The sequence below is a fragment of the Vidua chalybeata genome, chromosome 10 (genome assembly GCF_026979565.1).
Source record: "Vidua chalybeata isolate OUT-0048 chromosome 10, bVidCha1 merged haplotype, whole genome shotgun sequence".
In the NCBI taxonomy this organism is placed as follows: Eukaryota; Metazoa; Chordata; class Aves; order Passeriformes; family Viduidae; genus Vidua; species Vidua chalybeata.
Genome location: NC_071539.1, coordinates 4,598,319 through 4,618,663, shown reverse-complemented (window position 1 = coordinate 4,618,663; position 20,345 = coordinate 4,598,319). Strand labels below are relative to the sequence as shown.

The 20,345-nt window shown below is 48.1% G+C and overlaps 1 protein-coding gene across 2 annotated transcripts in view; it reads left to right on the top strand.

Moving 5' to 3' along the window:
- Window positions 1-11,314, top strand: part of PLD1 (phospholipase D1) — a 62,247-nt gene extending 50,933 nt beyond the window's left edge. For both annotated transcript variants that reach the window (XM_053951715.1, XM_053951714.1), the window contains 6 exons: window positions 496-609; window positions 1,692-1,741; window positions 2,642-2,776; window positions 5,005-5,158; window positions 5,784-5,898; window positions 6,441-11,314. In XM_053951715.1, coding sequence (XP_053807690.1) covers window positions 496-609; window positions 1,692-1,741; window positions 2,642-2,776; window positions 5,005-5,158; window positions 5,784-5,898; window positions 6,441-6,665 — 793 coding nt within the window. In that variant the 3' untranslated portion in view covers window positions 6,666-11,314. The remainder of the gene's footprint in view (window positions 1-495; window positions 610-1,691; window positions 1,742-2,641; window positions 2,777-5,004; window positions 5,159-5,783; window positions 5,899-6,440) is intronic.
- The last annotated feature ends 9,031 nt before the right edge of the window (window positions 11,315-20,345 follow it).

Below are 20,345 nucleotides of genomic sequence, written 5' to 3'. Positions count from 1 at the left end.
TGGAAACCGGGAGGCAGTGGGAACACTGGGTTAGGTTTTGGGTTTCTGCCTGTGATAGCTCTGTAAGCTTTGCTGTGCCCTGCCAGGCAGCTGTCCCCACTAGTCTGCACCAGTATCAGTGTGACTATTGGGGTGCTCAAACAAGCTTCTATAGTGGCAGACACAATCTCAAAAATCCTTAGCCTATCCTGGAATTTCAGTAAAAATGTGTTTCTTTTCCTTCAGCTTCTTTTATTGTTTGCTGAGAGTAAATTATTCCCTCTGCTGAAGGAGCACTCAGAGAAGCACTGATGGCAGGTGATGATTTCCTGAAACTGGAAATGCACTTCACACTTTGCTCCCTTAAAATCTATGTGGTGGCGTTGGATGGGAACCAACTCAGTCATCTCAGGGGAAGTGAAACCAAGGGGACTTCACCTTGTGTGAAGCTGTGACTTGTCCAGGCTGGTGTAACCCTCCCAGGCTGATATTCCCCCACACTCCCTTGTTTCTCAGGGAGAACAAGCGTTTCCGAGTGTACGTGGTGATCCCGCTGCTGCCCGGCTTTGAAGGGGACATCTCGACAGGCGGGGGGAACGCGCTGCAGGCCATCATGCACTTCAACTACAGGTACCTCAGCCAGGGTGTCAGACCCCTGCACACCTCCACTGCTGCAGGGGCTCCCCAAGCCCCACCTGCCATCAGTGGGAACAGCATGGACAGAGCTTTGGGCAACCTGGCCTTGGGGAATGTGTCCCTGCCCATCACAGGGGGATGGAGCTGGATGAGCTATAAGGCTCAACCAACCCAAACCATTCCATGCTTGTTTTCCACTTTGCTGATTAATCAGCCTTGCTGACCAAAATCTGTCTCCAAATCTGCCTTTTTGGCTGATATTTGGCCTGGCTCTGCCTGTTGGCCCCATGCAGGCAATGTCATCTTCCCCAGTGTGATTCCCCTGCTCCAGGATGGATGTTTTGTGGGGGCATTTGCAACCCAGCAGGTCTCATAGGAAGGAGTGAGAAGTAGCAGGGTAGTCCTTGTGTTGAGAAATGGTAGAAGGCAAAACAGCCCAAGATAGTTTTACTGGAAAGCTGCTATGTTAGATTATGGCCAGGGTACAGTCAGTGTGCAGAGACTGCTGCAACCCTCAGAGTGAAATCCCCCTTGTCTGCTGGCCCTCCAGGAGGATGAGTGGGGCAGAGGACACAAGCAGATGGAAAATAGCATGTCCTCTGACCCTTTTGCCTGAGCTTCCTCCTGCAAGGGCAGCCAGAGGAAATTGCCCATGGGTTGGTTAGTTCTCAGTGGAATTCCAGCTGTGGCTTTTCCAGCCCAGCCATAATCACACAAACTCACTGACCTGGTGTTCTGCCCGTGTCAACATTTTTCTTACTGTGATTTCACACCCAGGCCTGGCACAGGGGGTAGCAGCCCTGCTTGTCACACATTTACAATCATTGCCATGTGCTCTAGAAGGCAGAAGTGCTCCCCAGCTCCTCTGCAGGTTGGTATGAGCTCCTTTTGGAACATGAGCAGTCCTAGATGTAGTAACAGTCATTTGGGGAAAAAAAATGTGCTCTGGAGGCACCCTGTTTCTCCTGCTCTTTGAGAGGCAGCTGTGTTTGTGATTTGCCCCACTCGGTTCTGCTCCAGCACAAGCTGCTGTCAGGAGCCATGGGGGTGCTGATGGCTGCCTACCTTCTTTCCAGGACCATGTGCCGGGGGGAAAACTCCATCCTGGGCCAGCTGAAGGCAGAGGGTAAGAACTTTATTCCTCTCCTCTGTGTTGTTTACTTTGGATGCTGCTGTTTGATGGATGTATCTGTAATGCAGCACGTGCTATGGGCTCGTGGGGCTGAGAGCAACCTCCTCCTTGCCTGTCCTCCCATGGCGAGCTCTGTCAGGTCACACAAGCCATGGCCACTTGTCAGACTTCAGACCTGGCTGCAGCCCTGATCCAGAGGAGGGCAACGCCCCAGGGAGGAGCACAGCACAGTTGCAGCTGCTCAGGATTGTGTTATTTGGAAAATGTCCTGAGCAGGGTCACGCTTCTGGGAGCCATGAGCCTTCAGCCTTCCCCGTGGATCCCACACAGGGTTTATTTCTGGCAGTTGTCAGATGTGGAGAGGAAGAGCCTGCCTAAGCAGGAGGCTGTTTCCTTGCCATGAGGAATCCTGCTGGAATTTGCTCTGCTGGGAATTGGAGCACTGTGAAAACCCACATATCACAAACCTTAGGACCGTGCATAATGCCTCATTTGTTCTAGGTCCTGGTGTAAATCTGAACTGCACACAAGAGCATTAGGACACATTTGCCATACTGACCATGGACAAAACACCTGCTTCCAGCCTCCTTTCTGCAGGATCTGCAGAAAACCAGGCTCATAGTCCACCTATTGTGCTGTGCCCAGGAGACTGGAGTCATTTCTCACTGAAGTAGGAGTCTCTGAGCAGGCAGCAGATCAGAGCAGCACAGTGAGCTCACAAGCAAATTTTCAAGTCTATTTTCTAAAAAAAAACTATTTCTGTTATCTGTTCATTTATAAGTTTTGAAAGTCAAAAGTGAACTGTTGATTCATAGGGGTCTTCATGTAAACAAGATTTTTTTTTTCTCTTCCACCTCCCTCATCCCATCAGTTTTCTTGTCTTCTAATTTTCAGTTGGAGATAAGTGGATAAACTACATATCATTCTGTGGCCTTCGAACATATGCAGAGCTGGAAGGAAAACTGGTCACGGAGCTCATCTATGTGCACAGCAAACTGCTCATTGCTGATGACAACACGGTTATAATTGGTGAGCAGAGGCTCTCAGGAGGTGTTTGGGGCACTGGGTTTATACCTGGATCAATCCCTTCCCATCCCCATGCACAGTGCAGGCTGCAGGGCCATGGACTTTTCTGTGTTGTCATTTCTTTCCTGAGAAATACTCTACTGTTTAAAAAAAAACAAAACCAAACTCATAAATTCATCAAGAGGGAAGAAAGGATTCAGAGGGCTGTCATTTCATTTGTTTTTCTAAAAATCTTTTAAATCTGTGTGTAACCATGAAGAGAATCCCAGTGCAGGGAATATTGTCCATCTGTCTTGTATCAAACTCTGCTCTAGCAGGAAGACTTGTGAGACTTGTCATCTGTTCCTGAAAGAACAGAATGTGCTGTAAAATTTGGAAGGTTTGGACAACATGTGTCATGTATCAGCTCCATTTCCTAAGAACGGGACAATATGCTATAGGGAGTAATAGATATCATTTCATCCTCTTCTCTTACCATATTTATTATGAGAACATGAAGCAAAGACAAGAGAGTTCAGGCTCAGAGTTCCACACTGCAGCAGAATTTCAGCCTGTTTCTTTAAAGAAGCCCTTTTTGAGCTGTTACATGAGCAATAAAATCTTTGCCAATGAATACCTTAATACCAGATTTTACAAGACTCAAAATACTCTCTCCCTTCAAAGAAGTGCTCTTAGATGACCTGTGGTGAGGTTTGCTCTTCTGTCACCTTCTCAGGGGCCAGATGCTGTCTCCAGTGCACCGAGTGGCTCTGAGGTGGTTTGATATCACAGTAGGAGCTGTGTTGTTCCAGCTGAGATGGTCTGAGGGGCCTGAGGCAGCTCTTAGTTTTTATTTTCTGCACCTATAAGCTTGAGGGTAGATTTTTATACAGCCTGTGCATCTCTGCTGCCTGGTGAGGGGATGGGAAGTCATCCCTTTTCCACGTAAGAGAGAGTGCATGGAAATCAAGTGCTCATGGAGCTACTGGGCTGGAGGAGGGGGTGAAAGGACAGAGGAGCACTTAGCTGGTTTTTCCTCTGGAGGTGTTGGCTCCCCTGGAGTTAATCCAGTTCCTGAGAAGGCTCAATGGCTAACTGCAGCCTGGGGGTCTCTTACAGCTGTGTCTGGAGAGTTTTTATTGTTGTTTTGGTAATTTCTGTGGGTTAATGACCTCATTATGCCTATCCTTCCCTGCATCTTGCTGTTCCCTTGGAGCCAACAGCTGCAAGCAAACAGTGTTCCCCCATGCCCTGTTTTCTGATGTCTGTGTGGGACAGAGAAACCTGTCTGGGGGGACAAAGCCTCAGCTGGTCTCAAGCAGACCCCCCTGTAGGGCACAGCAATCTGGTCTAGTGGAAGGTTTCCCTGACCATGGCAGGGAGGTTAAAAGGAGAGGAGCTTGAAAGTCTTTTCCAAGGCAAACCATTCTGTGATTTACCCACAGAGCCCATCCTGCCTCAGGTTACTGGGTATCCAAACCAAATGCAGGTCAGACCTTTGAAAGCTGTGGCTCCTTCAGCAGAAGCATCTGGGAAGTTGCAGAAAGAGCAAATTTTGAAAATGTTGGCCTGGGCTTGGCTGTGATTTAATTTTCTTCCATTGAAGCCTCCAAAAATTAGTTGGGTTTTTTTCCTCTCCCCCAACTCCTCTCAAGGTCTGTGTTTCCATAAGGAAGCCCCCTGGTTGATGCCTGGAATGGGCTTACCTAGAAACAGAGGCCAGACAAAGTTAAAAAGATAAAAGCAGATATATCTGTTGAAGGGCCTTCAGGTACATTAAGGGCAGACAAAGGGGCTACACCCAAGATGGACAATGGTCATGAGTTTCTAAGGCAGATATAAGTTTGGTCTATTTGCATATTGGGCTAATTCTCTAATTATAACTTCATGTAATGAAGTTACATACTCCCAATTAGCTCCCCACCCCAATTCACTTTTGTTTATACTTTTTGGGGCCTGAGGCTGTGTCCTTGGTTCTCAGGCTTAGAAGGATCTGACCAAAATGTGAAGAGAGCTTACTAACACTCTATATGGAGTTCAGAGTTACACACTAATGCAGCACAGGACCTGAAAAATCTAAAAGCTAAAATCTGAATGCATCAGGTTGGGGTTTTAGCTGTGGAAGCCGTGGATGGTTCCCCACGGAGCCGAGGGGTGCGGAGGTCCCGGGGGTGGCGGGTGGTGATGGAGGGTGTGCAGGAGCACCTGGAGCAGCAGCGAGACACGGCCTGTGCCTCTCCTGCCCTGCCCAGGCTCTGCCAACATCAACGACCGCAGCATGCTGGGGAAGAGGGACAGTGAGATGGCCGTCATCGTGCAGGACAGCGACACCGTCCCCTCCGTCATGGACGGCCAGGAGTACAGCGCCGGGAGGTTCGCCCAGTCCCTCCGCCTGCGCTGCTTCAGGTGGGTCTGGGCACGGCAGGGAGGGCATGTGGCCACTGAGCAGGGATACGGGAGGGCTTGCTCAGACTTCACCTGCCCCCACAGCCTTGCAAGCCAATGGGCTGCCGCTGCCTGCCCAGGTTTAGCTCTGCTTGGCCTGGACTTAGCCCAGGGTTTTGCTGCTGTTTCCTCACACTGCTCCTGTCCACAGCTTGGTAGCTTGATTCTGCAAATTATTTTGCTCCAGGATATCACTAGCAGAGCTCATAAACAAGTGGTATTTCCCCTCCAGATCCCGTTTGCACACTCTCTCAATCTTGGGTGGCAGTGTCACTTTTTAAAGGAAGCTTCTTTGCTGGGAGCAGCCATCTGGCCCACAACACAGCCATTTTTAGTTTAAGGCCTTTTTCTTTTTTTTTTTTTTTCCCATCCTATTTCCCATCTGGACAGTTACTGCACAAAAGAAAAGGAGAAAATCAAGCAGCTTTAGAGCTGAGGGATTATCACAGGGAATGGGAGTGGGAGGGTGCTGGGAGCACACAGGGTTTGGCAAGTCCCAAGGAAACTTCTTGTCTCCTGGCATTTATCAAGAGGGGAGTGCCCAGTGCTTCAGCCTGTGTGAGCATCCATCCCTTTGTCTTCTCAGGGTTGTCCTTGGCGGCTCCGACCTCAATCCAGAACACCAGGATCCTGTCTGTGACAAATTCTTCAAGGAGGTGTGGATTGCCACAGCAGCTCGGAATGCCACCATCTTTGATAAAGTGAGAAGCACAGCAGCTTCCCCCTCCCTCCATCCCACACAGAGGCAGCAGCACAGGGAGGGCTAAGAGAGCAGGTCCAGTTCCTGGGGTTGGGACATCAGAGATGTTTTGAAGGAATGAGTAGTGTCAGATGCAAGAGCTGTGAACAAGGAACTGGAGCTGGTGCTTTCTCAGAGTGACAGCACCCATGAAGGCAGCAGATCAGATTTCTCCTTGTGTTTGTATCGGCCGTAGCTCCAATGAATGGCCATGGTGTAGTGACAACTTGTAATTAGCCACAGTGTAACTGGAGTAGAAGCAAATTTTACTTCTCTCTTTTAATGAGCTTTTGCAGTGATCAGAAAAGGCCCTGGAGCTTTCCCTCTGCCTGCTCCAGCCTCATCGAGGGCAGGCACGTACCTCTTCCCTCCCTGTTTTCTGGGCTGTTAATTCAGTCACTCCAGTCCTGGGGAATTTGCACTGGATGCTTGTTTCTTTCTCAGGAGCTCTGCATTGCTGCATTTCCCCTACACTGACAGGTGACTTCTTTCTGTTTTGATCAGGTGTTTCGATGCCTTCCCAGTGACCAGGTGAATAATTTAACCCAACTGCGTGATTTCATCAACAAGCCCAAATTAGCAAATGATGATCCTGTGAAAGCAGCAGAAGAATTAAAAAAGATTCGTGGGTTTTTAGTACAATTCCCCTTTCGTTTTCTGGAGGAAGAATACTTGCTTCCCTCCGTCGGAACAAAGGAGTCCATGGTACCCATGGAGGTTTGGACTTAAGAAGATGCAGACTGCTTTACCTTTTAAAGTCTTGTTCTCAGGAGAGAAGTTAATGAATAATCTGGGATTTTGCAAAGTGAAAGAAGACTAAAAGTTTCTCCACCAAGGTAATGAGCCCTTCAGAAGGATTTTGGTGGAGGAACTTGAAGCAAATCAACACTAGCAGACAAGAGGAGCAGAAAAACTTGGAAATAGTGGCAGATGAGGAGTTTAACTTCTAGAGGAGTTACTTCTTCAGACATGTTCTGAGCATCTAAAGGATGCAGGCTGCTTCCTAGGACAGGAACTGACTCCCAGTCGCTGTTGTCACCACTGCCAGCTGTATCCTGTGGTTGCGTTCGTACTGTGATCGTGCTGTGGCTGCACAGGAGTCCTGGGCTGCGTGTGCTGCTTCTCAGGCTTTGGGTATCTGCACCTTGGCTCGCTGGAGTTCCCCATCTCACCCCTTCCACATGCCATCAGAGCACGTTGTGCAGCCCTGCTGCTGTTGGGAAGTGCCATTTGCTGCTGCCTTGGGCTGTCCCGCAGCTTTCCAAGTGTAGGTGTTTCACTTCTTAAAGGGAAGCAGACTAACAATCCTGTATCAGAATCAGCATTTCGGTCTCTTCATCCCTTTGAGGGGAAAAAAATCCTCTTCCTATTGCAGCTGGAGCAATCAGCAGCCCTCAGGCTTGGAGAGGGCAGTCTCAGTGGAGCTGGAGGGGCTGGAGATCACTGGAGTTTGCTGGCCTTTGCAGACACTGCACGACAGCTTGGTCCCACTGAGTGTGGCTGTTTTCCTCAGGAGAGGATCAAGGTTCCAGCTCAAGCCTGAGGTGTCCAGAGCTGGGGGAAGCCAAGGCACTGCACGTAACAGGACTGAGACTCGAAAGCCAGAGTGATCTAAACCAAGCTCTGCACTCTGCTTGCAACATATGGGTAGATTTTAATTTCCATCCCTTTCCCCCTGTTTAAAAGAAGGGAAAGGCCATTAAGCTGACACCATGCTCAGACCAAGCTGATGTGTGGATTTGTAGATGGGATGAATGCAAGGGGGAAGGGCAGCAGATGACAAAGCCTTGTCTCTGCTCTGCTTTGTTACTGAACCAGCCACAACCTTGAGTTCAGTCATGCAGGACGTGTCTTCCCAAGCAGAGGTAAAACTCAGCATGCACATTCCTGTTTTCCATTGCTGTAAGAAGGTTTCCAAAGCTCTTTTGCACCTCCCTGTACAGAGAAGCAGCAGTTCAATCCAGCATTCCGGGAAAAACACTACAGTTCCTGGGTTAGGACCTCGTGTGGTGGGCACCAGCCTGGGTCTTACCCCATGCTCCATCCTGCAGTGAGGCCATGTCTCCCAGTTTCATGTCCAGCTCCATCCTGAGGTGTTCCTGGCAGTCTGCAGTGCTGTGCCAGCCACTGGAAAAATTGAGCATTAGGAAACACTTAAGGAGAGTTGGATCTGGAAGAGTGGGAGGCTGAGCTCTTCTGCTGCCCCTGCATCCGGGCATCCCTTCCCTTCCCAGGTTTATACCTGTGCCCAACACTCCTTGGTCAAAAGGCCCGGTGAACTGGTATTTATTTTAGTTCACAGAAGAGTTTATTTTTTTTTCTGGCTCTTCCAACAGTTTTTTAACTGGAAAAGAAACCCCCTGGTTGCCTAGTTATCCCCAAAACGTAGCTGGCATGACATTTTAACTGATTGCCTTCTCTGTTCAGACCTGTAAATAGGCACCAGCTTATTCTGTCCTTGCTGCATCACCCAAATAGGGAACAAACCCCAGATGTTCTTCCAAATCTCAGCCCATTCCTACAGCCTCCACTGTTTTATACTTGTGTTTTGTAGATGCAGTTGCCTTTTATGCTCCTTTCTGGCATCTGTGGTCTGGTTCACCTTTGGAAAGTGCATGTGCAGCATTTTATGTGATTGAGTCCAGGGGGTTGATGGTTTTACCTGGCATGCTGTAAGCACATAAATATGTTCCCTTGATTTTTGTTCCCTTAAAAAAACTGACCTGGGGTCACCCCCCGCAGAGCCAAAGCAATGTGTGCCCTGACCATTTCCAATCGAGAAAGATCAAAGGTGTCCTGTGATTTCACATCAGTGCAGGCTCAGAGCTTTTCTCTCCTGATGTTTTTAGTTTGACTGAAGCTGCTGACTTTAAACAATTACAGCCTGCCAGAGAATCCTTGTCAGTCACACAGATCTGTGTTCAGAGTCAGAAAGTGTTCGACCCCACCACCTATACACTGAACCTTGAAGTGCAACACTCCTGTCACCTTCTAAGTGCTCTTATTCTCCTCATCCTCATATTAGCAAAGGTTTTTATAATTGTTAAATTATCCTTACATTGTCTTTTAAAATGGTAGATTGCTAATTGTTGGGGCTTCCTATCTCCAGAGGTGTTAACTCCCCCTCTGCCAGGCTGTTTTGGGGAACAACCACTCAGGTTCTGCAACGCTCAGCCCACTGTGTGATAGCTGCTGGTCCCCAGTGACACAGCAGAGCCATGGAGGGAGATGTAATCGACTGATTTGGTATGAGAAGGTGCTAATTAAGAAGGTCTTTCATTACTGAGGTAGCAGACAGGCCTGATGTTGGCTCTCTGTCTGGGAGGAGGTTTCCCTCTGTGGGAACAGAGGCACTGCACTGACCATCCCTGCCCTGTGTTGGTGCTAAATCCCTGATACCAGGAATTTAGAAACATTCAAATACAAGCAGGGTGTGCAGCCTCAGCACAGTGAGGAGATCCCAGCATTCCCAGGGGCTTGTGGGGCCACCAAGTTCCCTATGGAAGCAGCACTGCTCACCCCAAACAGACAGCAGGGCTGGAGCCACTCCGGTGAGGGCCCTGCTCATTCACGCCCCGGGCTGTGCTGTTTGGAGCTGGCTCCTTGGGTCCTGTCTGCTTCAGGTTTGTTTCTTATATTAAGAAGCCTGTGAAGTTGAACACCTTGAGAGAGTTGATCTGTGCACCTGAACAATCACTACTTCTTAGTCTGTCATACCAGCATGGGCCTCGAACTGGAGAAGATCACCCACGATACCCAGAGCTGGAACAGGTAATGTGGATTCAAGCACTAGCAACCCCAGAAACATCAGCTGTTTCTTGTGGCATTTATTTGTTAGAACTATAGGAAATGAGAACTTCTCCCAGGCTCAGACTTTATTTTGTAATTCAACTCGAGTAGAACACTGCTTTTCCCTTTAATTTATTCATTAACAGGTTTCACTTTGAGAACTAACACTCCTTTCCTTAAATTTTAATTGTCTGATATTTTAAAATATGTGTTTTGTTGTATAGATATTGGACTGGGTAAATATTTCACTGTAAAGTTAATGCATGATTTAGAGAACGAGGGATAAAATGTCATTGTCTGCAAGACCTCTACTAAAAAACAATTTATAAGAGAACCACTCCAGTGCTCCATGGAAGAGGCGAAGTGCTCAGATCAGTATCTGGTCTCTTGGTCTCAGTTTGTCCCATGACTTGGTGAGCTGTGCTGTATTAAACCCCAAACACTCCATTTTCTTTTCTTTTGATCAAGTTTCACAACATGATTTTGCAATCCTGGTGCTGTCCCTGGGAGAACCTCAGTGCAGGTGTTGCCTAGTTGGGATTTGTCCATGAGTAATTTCCAATATCTTTCTTCCTTCCAGAGGGAGCATCCCTGTACAATCAAGTGCAGATGTGCTGTTGTTATTTCAGTGTAACAAGCCTTGAACACTTGTAGCAAGGACATTCAGGGTTATATCTGGGCACAGAGCTGCGTTTGTGGGGACACTCCCATACAAGTATGAGAGAACTGTAGGATAATGCCATTTTCCTCTCCTGCTGCATGCAGAGCCCCAAATCCCTGCTGGGCTAAGCTGACCCCTCTCACCAGCAGCAAAGACTTTCACAGTCTGGTGGTCAAGGGGAAGAAAACCAGCGGTGTCCAGACCTTGGGTGCCCCACGAGATGTGAGCACACTGTCACAGCTCGTGGCACTCATTCTGCAAATGGTTTCAACCAAGCAATGGCTGCTGCACTGCTGAGATCCTGCTGAAACCAGAGAATCCTGCAGAATCCTGCTTTAAACCCAGAGTGTAACTTCATGGCAGTGAACCAAGGCCAGCATGTGAATCTCAGTGTATCAAAGTGGAGCTGTCCCACTAACCACACATCGACCACTGAATGCAATGATCCTCTTGGGGTGTCACTATTTTTTTTCCTATTTTCCTTTCCCTGCCTGCTTTCTTGTTATATTTTCCAGTATTTGTGATTATTCTATTTTTAACCTTCCAGTATCTTTTCATAAAATCTCCTCTATGTAAATAATTCCAACTTTCCCTAGTCCTGACATTAGGGAAATGAGAAAAAGTGTCAAAATGGTGCCATTTTGGGAATGTTTTGTTGTGTTTTGGGTTTTTTTTTTTTTTTAATTATGTCTCTATCTAAACTAATCCACAAAAGGAGAGCTTCCACTTGGGGAGTGAGCGCAGGTCTCCGTGCATCCCTCCCTTGACAGTGCTGCTGTGATACTGAATATCCCTTCTGTGAAGGCTGCTGGATTTGAGTTTTGTGTCCTTGTTCCTGCTAACAGTAGCTTTCCTTTCCACTCTGTTTGTATTTGGTAAATGAATGTGTATTAATGGACTGAAAATACAACCGATCATCATGTCAGAACGTTTGGCTTTGGTGTCGTTTCTCCTTGTTTTGGGGGCCTCATCCTGCCTTGGGATGAGTTCTGTCCTTGCTTTGTATCAGCAGCCAAGACGTGAGGGGGAAAGGCCCAGAATAACAATAAAAATGGCTAAATTTGAGTCAGTTGGGTTTTCCTGGGAGAGAGAAATTGCTGGGGTGAAACAGCATAGAAAGAAAGTTGGACTTCTTAAATAGATTAAAAAGTCATGTTTTAAAGGAGTTTTAATAATCCAAAAGCATTGTGAAAGGTATAGACAAAAACGCTCTGTCTCCAAAATAAAATTAACTTGCCCCTGTCTCTTGTAACTTCCAGTAAAGGAAATTCAGCAGAGAGGGAGGAAGAAGCAGCTGCCTGTTGTCCTCCAGGGGCAGAAGAGATTAATAAAGCATCAGTGGCATTTCCAAGCTCTCTTGCAAACTGAAAACATATTAACTTCTCCATTTCTTAGGTTTCATCTCCTTCCTCAGATGCCAGAGGGCTCTCCCCATCTTCAGAACTTCCAAACCCAATCTGTGTCCTCGACAGACACAATAAACCAAGACAGCAGAGCCAGAGGGTGAGGCAGGGATTGGTAAGAGACATCAGGACTGACATCAGTGCCACTCAGGAGTGACACTGCCACTCCAGCATCCCCCTGCTGATTATGTGCCTGCTGAATCCCACTTGGGCTCCTGAAGAGGAGATAGCAGCAAGCAGGAGAGATGTGGAACCTGACAGTCACTGCACGGTGCTGAGCCCAGGGGTGCAGGGTGGCTGTGGGGTCACACAGGGCAGCCACAGCTGAGGCTGAAGGTGTCCTGCTGGCATTGCTTGGTTTCCCTGCCAGCAGCAGGAGAGCTGTGGGGTCACAGTTGAGACTATCTTGGTGTGAAATTAATGTGAAACTGGAAGTGGTCCTGAACCTAGGGAGTTCAGGTGTGGGTTTGTAGGAATGATCCCTTCCCTTTTCTACATGCTTGTCCTGGATTTGCGGGGGGACGGAGTTCATTTTTCCTCAGTAGCTGGCAGATTCAAGTAGGGGCCCAACTCCAGGGTAATATTGCTGCTTTTGCTGTTTTCCCTCTCCTACAGTGCTCCAACAGGACCTGGCTTCATTCACATCCATCCCTAAAAAGCAGAAGAGAACGCCAGCCTATGGCCCTGGCTGGCACTGACTGTGTGGGGAGGCAGGAACGCAATGGCAAAACTCCCCCTGACGTTCCCCCGACCAGAATGTTCCTGTTTGCTGCCTGGAGGCTTTGCAAAGCCTCAATTTGATGGCTCCTCGCTGAGCAGCCCACGCCTACCCTGTACACAAAGTGCCCTTGCCAGAGTGTTTAACAACCTGTTCTTTCCAGGATGGATTTCTCCAGCCATTTTTTGTGCCGAGGCTCTTCCCACAGGTCAGCTCCTCCATCGTGGAGGTGTCCACAGGAATCCTGTGCCAGGGGCAGGAGGAATCCTCTCATCCCCCCCAGCACCCAGCACATCTGCTCTCAGGCCTTGTTGGCATTTATGCACTGAGCTCTCAATAACACATCAAGTTTAATGAGTGCCAGCCCTTTGCATGCATGAAATCACTAATATGCTGTAGTTATTTTTGGTCTGAGGAGGAAAACAGGGAAGAAAGGAAAAAAGAAAAGGTTTTGTGAGCCAGGTCTAAGGGTACATGAAGAAACAGGTTTCTTCTCACTGCTAAAAATCAATTTATTTTAGTTTCTCTGCAATTGTGCCGGCTCTTCACATTTTCAAGTACAGCTCTGAAGCGCTGATGTAGTGGAGCAAAGGTTTGAAGAGCTTGAATCACAACAGCACTGTGAGTGAAATGCTCAATTTTTTTCTTATTGGAAAAATTAAAAGTGACAGCTTCAAAATTGGTTCCACTGCTTTGATTGATTAGACAGAATATTTAGCTCAAAATTATTATGGCAAGATTTTCTACAGAGGCTCATGGCTGGGATGGAAATTAATTTGGAGAAAAGGAGAGGAGGAGTTGTTAAAAAGAAATTATTCTGCTAAGGAAACTGTTTATCCCCAGAATCTGAGATGAGTAATCTCTCCATATTCAGCCTGATCTCAATAATTAAATATTCTGTGAGTTCCTATTTGATGACAAAGGAAAGGGCGACAGGGAGAGATAGTGTTAATAAAGCTTCACCCGTGTCTGTCCCCTGGAGATGCTGCCAGTGCTGCTCAGTGCCCAGCAGGTGGCCTGTCTGTAGGGAATATCCTGACTGGGAAACCTGCCCTGGGCCAAGGGTTGGTGTGAGTCCTGCTAGGGCAGGTGGGCTGGAGGTTCCAGGTTACCCACTGGGAAGCTGAGGGCCACTGGAGGTGGTGTGGGCACAAGGGAAGTTCAGGTAAGAGCTGGACCCACCTCTCCAGCTGGAGAGCCCAGGGCCAAGCACAGCTTAAAGCAGACACACACAAGGCTGCTCCAGTGTCTCCAGTGCTCTCTTGCTCTGGATCCATCCTGGAATGGGAGAGCTGAAGCCACCTGTGAGGGAGGGGACAGGCAGGCTGGGCTGTCACCTTGGGAGATACCAATAGGAGAATCACAGAATGGTTTGGGTTGGAATGGACCTTAAAGCTCATCTTGTTCCACTCCCTACACTAGGCAGGGACGCCTTCCACTATCCCAGGTCACTCCAAGCCCATCCATCCTGGCCTTGGGCACTTCCAGGGATGGGGCAGCCACAGCTTCTCTGGGCACCCTGTGCCAGGGCCTTACCCCCCCCCACAGGGAAGAATTTTTCCTTAATATCCAGTCTAAACCTACTCTTGGTTAGAAGTGATTCCCCCTTGTCCTGTAACTCCAGGCCCTTTTAAAAAGTTTCTCTCCACCTTTCTTGCAGGCTCCTTTTTCAGGTACTGAAATGCTACAATTAGGTGACTCCAAAGCCTTCTCCTTTCCAGGCTGAACAATCTCAATTCTCTCAGCCTTACAGCAGAGGTGCTCCATCCCTCTGGCCCATCTCGTGGCTCTGTCCTGCTGCTGGTGTCCTGCCTTTGGCATTTATCCAGTTCGTCCTTGTTCCTTTCACTAAAGAGGCAGAAAAGTGTTTCTACTCTCTCCAATGGGTTATCTTCCTTATTCCATTCTTTATCAGACAAATGCACATTAAAGGGCACATTGTGCATCCAAGACAGAAACAGAAACAGGGTCCTTGAGGAGAGGACTCAGGCTACTTGCCCAGCATTTTTTAATTTCAACTTGAAAAATAGTTTTGAGACTTTGGGTTGTGTTTTTTTGGTTTTTGGGGTTTTTTACATTTTAGGTTTTCACATTTCAGACATGCTTCCTCTTAAAATAGGTACAAAGTTTTTGAAACAAAATATAAAAGGACTGTAACTGCAGAAATATGAAGTAGGTACTGTATGTGGAAGTAATTTAAAGTGCAGTTAATGTTTTTCTTTATACAGAAAAGCTCCATTTTGACCAGTATCAAATATGGAACAGGGAAACTGCAGAAATAAAGACAGCTGTAGCCACAAGCCACAGCTGTAGCCACAGACCAGCACAGCACTTACAGGATGTTTTTCCATGGCTGTCTCCTGTCTCATGCGCAGTGAATCCTGGATAATCCCCTCATATCTTTTAGGACTGTGTGTTGGCCAGCACATCCTGGCTGGAAAGAGTAATGCAGATGTAACCTGGGTGCTTAATCACGTGTAGGAATTCAGGCTGTGCTGGGGCCACGTTACAGCAGCCCCAAGGTCACTTTTAGGTAACAATCCACCTAATCCACAAATTTCACAGATAGGTCACTCTTAGGTAACAATCCACTCTTGTTGGCCTGCCAGCTGTTCTGTCCAGGTGTGTGGGGGGAAGCAGAGCCCATGGCTGAGGGAGGCCGCGCCTACAGCTCCTGGGCTAAACTGAGCTGCATCTTACAGGGACCTCATGTTGTGAGTGACACGTTCATCTCCACACCTGCACTTCCAGTTTGGGTTAAACCTGCCACCAAAACAATGCCGATTGCAGCTGGGGACACGCCTGGAGCCCTGCAAGGTAGGACCTTGGAGGATTTCTCCATGGTGCTGCTTCCCATGGTTGCTGGGGAGCCTCTGGTCCACCTCACCCTCTCCTGCAGCACTGCTCACCTCCATCCCCTCCAGCACCAGGAAGGACCACCGGGAAGCCTGGTGCTGCTCGGGCTCAGCAGTGCTGGAGCCCGATATTGCGCTGGTGCATAGCGATGGATTAAACACACCTAAGGAAAAAAAAAAAAAAGCCTTGCTGGGGGAGATCGTTTCCAGTGGTTCCAAACCCTCCCTGCAGCCGAGGGCTGGGTGGCCGCGTTCCTCTAGAGGGTGCTGCGGACTCAGCCTGCGCTGCCCCGGGGAGGGGGTGCCCGCTTTGCTGCGAGCCTGCGAGCCCCCACCCCGCTCTGCCGGGTCCCTGCAGGTCCCTGCAGGTCCCTGCAGGTCCCTACGGCCACAGCCGAGCTGCGGGACGAAGTTGCAGCTAAACCACATAAACCCCGCCGGGCTCCCTCCTCCAGCCTGGTCCTGCGGGGTGTCCCCCACAACTGGCCTTGCTGCTGGGGGCTCGCAGGTCGGCATCTCCCCCCTCCCTCTGAGCACGGTCACGCTGAGACATTTTTAAATGAAGTACTACGTGTACCGTGACTGCTTGGGCTTAAATGCGTTCCCTGCCTAGCGCGTCCTTCCCAGAAGGCTGCGTTGGCTCTCCAGTGACTCGCTGCAATATGTATCTCCACTTTGTTTCCTTGCAGACCATATCTGTACGACATCGATTGTACTGGCTAAGAATGCTTACAAACCTATTTCCTGCTGCAGGATGATCACATTATACACAATTACACACTCTAGGAATTTCTCCTGAGATCCAGCTGGGTACAGGCTGGAGCGGCGGAGGAGCCGGAGCGTGTGTGGAATATTGAATCACTCATTCAAGCTGACTTCAAGCTCTTGGGTTGTGCGAGCATGTGGTGAGCTGCACTAGCTGCTTGCTGCCCCAAAAAAAAGCCTGAAACACCTAAATCATTCCAAATTTGGTTTCCACTGTGTGTACACTTTCTGGGTCTTGCCACTTCACTATTACTGTTTTTACCATACCAGAAAGGTTTGTGCAGAATTTATTCTAAATGTCTCAGCAGGAGAAGTCTCCATGAGCTGATTCATGCTATTCCAAATAGAGACTATCTCAGCAGGAGCAAAATCCACGTCAACAAGGTTCCCACCCTCGGGGTCCTGTGTTACTGGTAGTGATGGCAGCAGCAGCAGCAGCAGCATTGTGATGGATTTGCATTGCAGCACCATGGTGCACCTTCCCAGGATGCTGGGATGCCAAGGGATCTAAAACCTCAGCATTCCCCTGGCTTGGAAATCTCACAGCCTAAGATGGGACAGAGCTGCCTGGAAATCATGGAGATGCTGTTTGCCCTCGAGAAGGGCAGGGATGTCTCATGCAGAGTTTTTCTATAAACAAGGAAGCTGATGCTTTTCTTTGACCCACTGTTGGATCTGTCTAGCAAAGCCATGTGCTGTAGTGTCACGGGAAGGACATGGAGATGACCATGATGAAGCCCCTGGTGAGGAGCACAAAGCCCATCGAGCTGTGCTGGCTGTCCCTGAGAGCAGGGCACTGGCACAGCCGCAGTGCCAGGGCTGCAGTGTGGCACACTGCAACACCCAGAAACCTGGCCCTCCACCTTCCTCCTCTTCCTGGCCAAGCTGCTCCAGGAGCAGCTCTCCTGCCCTACAGTGTTTCCTCTGGCCTGGTGAAATACCTCTTCCCTGGTATCCAGCTATGTTTTATCCACTTCCATCGTTATCTGCCAGCTCAAAAGGCTGGAGCATGTTTGTTAGCTAAAGATTTCCTTTTAGGGAGCTGGAGGCAGATTATCCTGGCTGTTTCTAACAATGTGTAATCTAAGCTGTCACCCACATTTCCAATATTTTACTTCTGGCAAGGCTACAGCAAGGCTGGAGTGGAGCTGAGGGGTTGGAGAGCCTTCCTCACACTGGATGGATTGTCTCTTTGACCTGGGACCTCACCAGTCCCATCACCTCCACCCTCAGGTCATCTGAACTTAACTTCGGTTTCTTTAACCCTCTCAGGCATCATACTCTATTGCTTTCCTTAGGCTATGACTTCCAGTTGTTTATTTTAAAATAAGAGCTAAAAGTCATATATGGACACATGGTTCCAAGACCTGCAAAAGGGCTGAATGTTAGGAGAGCTGGGAGAAAAATCAAGCAAAATGCCTCCACAGAAACACTTCAGATACACCATTTGGAACACCCACCCTTGCCAAGCAGGCTTGTGTACTCCCCTTTTGTTCATCAAAACTTTTGTTTATATCAACTTCTGCAAAGGGAATTTAGCAGAGGATTTACTGGCACACAGAATTTTTTTTACAGTTTTCTGATGTGGCACATCCACCCACCTGGGTGTGTTTTAGAAAGTGCCCAGCCTCTTGTGATAATCAGAAGAGACATTTCCCTTCAGTGCCATGTGAGATAACATCACTTTGACCCCATATGTTTCTTTCTTTCTGACTAAATGGCTGCTGCGCTGGTGGTTTTGCTGTGCTTAATCTGAACTCAGTATTAAGGCTGATGTGCTCGTTATGTTCTCATATTCCTTTATCTACATAGCCAGGACCTGAAACAAAACCCAGGCAAGTCTGTAAGGGCAAACACAACTGTTTTGCATGCCTGGAAGAAATTGTTGTCTTACAGTTGTCTTACAGGTTTTTTCATTACTTTAATGGGTAATCCCAGGCCAGCTGCATCTCAGCTCTAACACTAGATCAAGTTAGAGACTGAAAAGTAATGAAAAACCAGGCTGAAAGAAGGCCTGCGTGTTTCAGGAGCTCAAGTCCTATTTTTCACAAGCAACCTGGGCTTTTAGCAGCCTAATTGCCATTTACTACCAGCTGGACTAGCTCTTAATGCTCAGTTTTGCAGAGGAAAAGGCTAATTCTCTTTCAGCAAACAGCGTGTGTCAGCTATGGCAAATGCGAAACTCAGACTTTGCTGTGCGTGTCACCTGGTGCTTCTGAGAGCTCACAAAGGGCTAAAGCCACCACCTGCCTGTGCGGAGGATGGCGGATTTTCTGTCAGGATATGGCTAACCTGCTTCCTAAGATGTTGTGTAAAGCACTGAAGCTTTCTATAATAAATATATAATTCAGAGAAATTTTGCAGAGAGGTCCCTTGTGAGGCTGTCAGCACCTCCCCTCTGTGCATTTTGGTGAGATGATGTGGTACAGCATGGCTTTATCCCCTCTGTCCAAGCATGTGGTGGAAGGGAACCAACAGGACACGACTCACCACAATCAGCTTTGGTCAAGTAATACTTGAAAGTGGGCTGGACCACTGGCTCATTTTTACATCTCCCTTGGCAGGCGCCAGGGAGGAGGATTCTTACTGTCAGGACAGGTTGGAGCTCTTCCAGTATCCAAGGGCACAAGAACACCTCCTGCCTTTGCCACTGCCCCAAGCCTTTCAGCTGACTCCTCGGCAAAGGCTGGGTTGGAAAAGCACCAGCAACAAAGCACCAGTAACAGAGCAGTGCATGTAACAAACAATGTGCTCGGTATTGGGAGGTGACTCAGCTTTCCAGAGCCCTGCCCTGAGCATGGCTGGAGCTCCACTGACAGCCTCGGACAGCAGCGACGGACAAAGAAGTCAGTCTTCAGTCGCTGTCAGCTGTGGTTTGTCTCTTCCCAGTCATCTCCATGTGCTTTTGAGAGTCTTGTTAACTCTTGGGGGTGGCAAAGGTCTTGGCAACCTCTGTGCAGGCTGCAGTACTGCATGTGCTAGGAGCCACAAACTGAGAAACACAAATTTCTGAGTTAATTAAATATATAATGACACTTTTTAAAGTCTCTCTAATACTGTGGCTGCTTTGAGCCTGTAGGGGACAGAATTTCAAAGGAAATTTTACAGCTTATCCCTCCCACTCAGAACTGGTGCACAGAGGAACTGGGTCTCAGTCATGTCTTCATCGTTTGAGGTTGATGTAATTTTCTTACCAAGGTTCTCCTGAGTGTCCTGTCTATTCCCAGCTGATGGTTTTCTTGTAGTAACCTACTCATGAGAGCCCAGACTGCAGGCTCAGATGTGGGCAGGGTTTCCCCCTGCTCCGAGGATCAGCCCACTCTTTTCTGCTTTCTTAACTGAAGATGGAGTCACTCCAGTGAACATGCAGAACGCCTTCAACAGATATTTTCAAAACCACACAGTTTCCTGCCTGGTGTTTTGGTAGTTATTCAGAAATCACATGTTAACACTAAAGTCATCAGCTTGTTTAAATGTACCAGTTTTATTTTGATCTATATATCCTCTTGCTGACAGGATATATAGATCATACAAGTGTGATGGTGCTTTTCCCATCTTGGATGCTCCTTCATTCCCAGGTTCCTGCTGACCAGTAGAAGGTCCCCTTGTCCCTCCCTCCTGGGTTTGCCTCCCATGGGTATAGATGTGTCAATCAGTGTATATGAACTCTACAGGACCTCCTGGGCCCAAAGCCAGCCTCCATCCACATCCCTGCGGCAGAAGGCCTTCCATATATAAATCCAGACTTAAGTGCCTCCTCTCTGAGATGGTGAAGTGGTATTTTTGGGTGCTCTGGTAATGATTTTCTCTTTCAGCAAGTCAGAAAGCCCATGCCTTGATATTCTCCACCCATTTCCTAAGTGTACAGCATGTCTTACCTTTGGTGAATATTTGGGTGAGCTTTTTTAAGCTTTTCCTTGTTATGACACGACCTAGAACATCCCCCTCCTTCTTTTTTTTTTTTTTTTTTTTAAACCATTTTCATCTAATTCCAGGAGGAGTGCTTTCATAGACTGCCACATCTCCATGAAGGCATGAGGAAGTAAACACCTCTGAGAGAAGCCTCCCCAGAAAGGCAAGAGCAGTTGGCTCAAACCCCATCTTCCTACTCAAACCTCACACTTTAAGCGCTACTCAGACGATTACTTCAACTTGTTTAAGTACCTCCAGTTGTTTTCTGACTTGCTTCTGATTTGAGCATTGATGATGAGTGGCAAG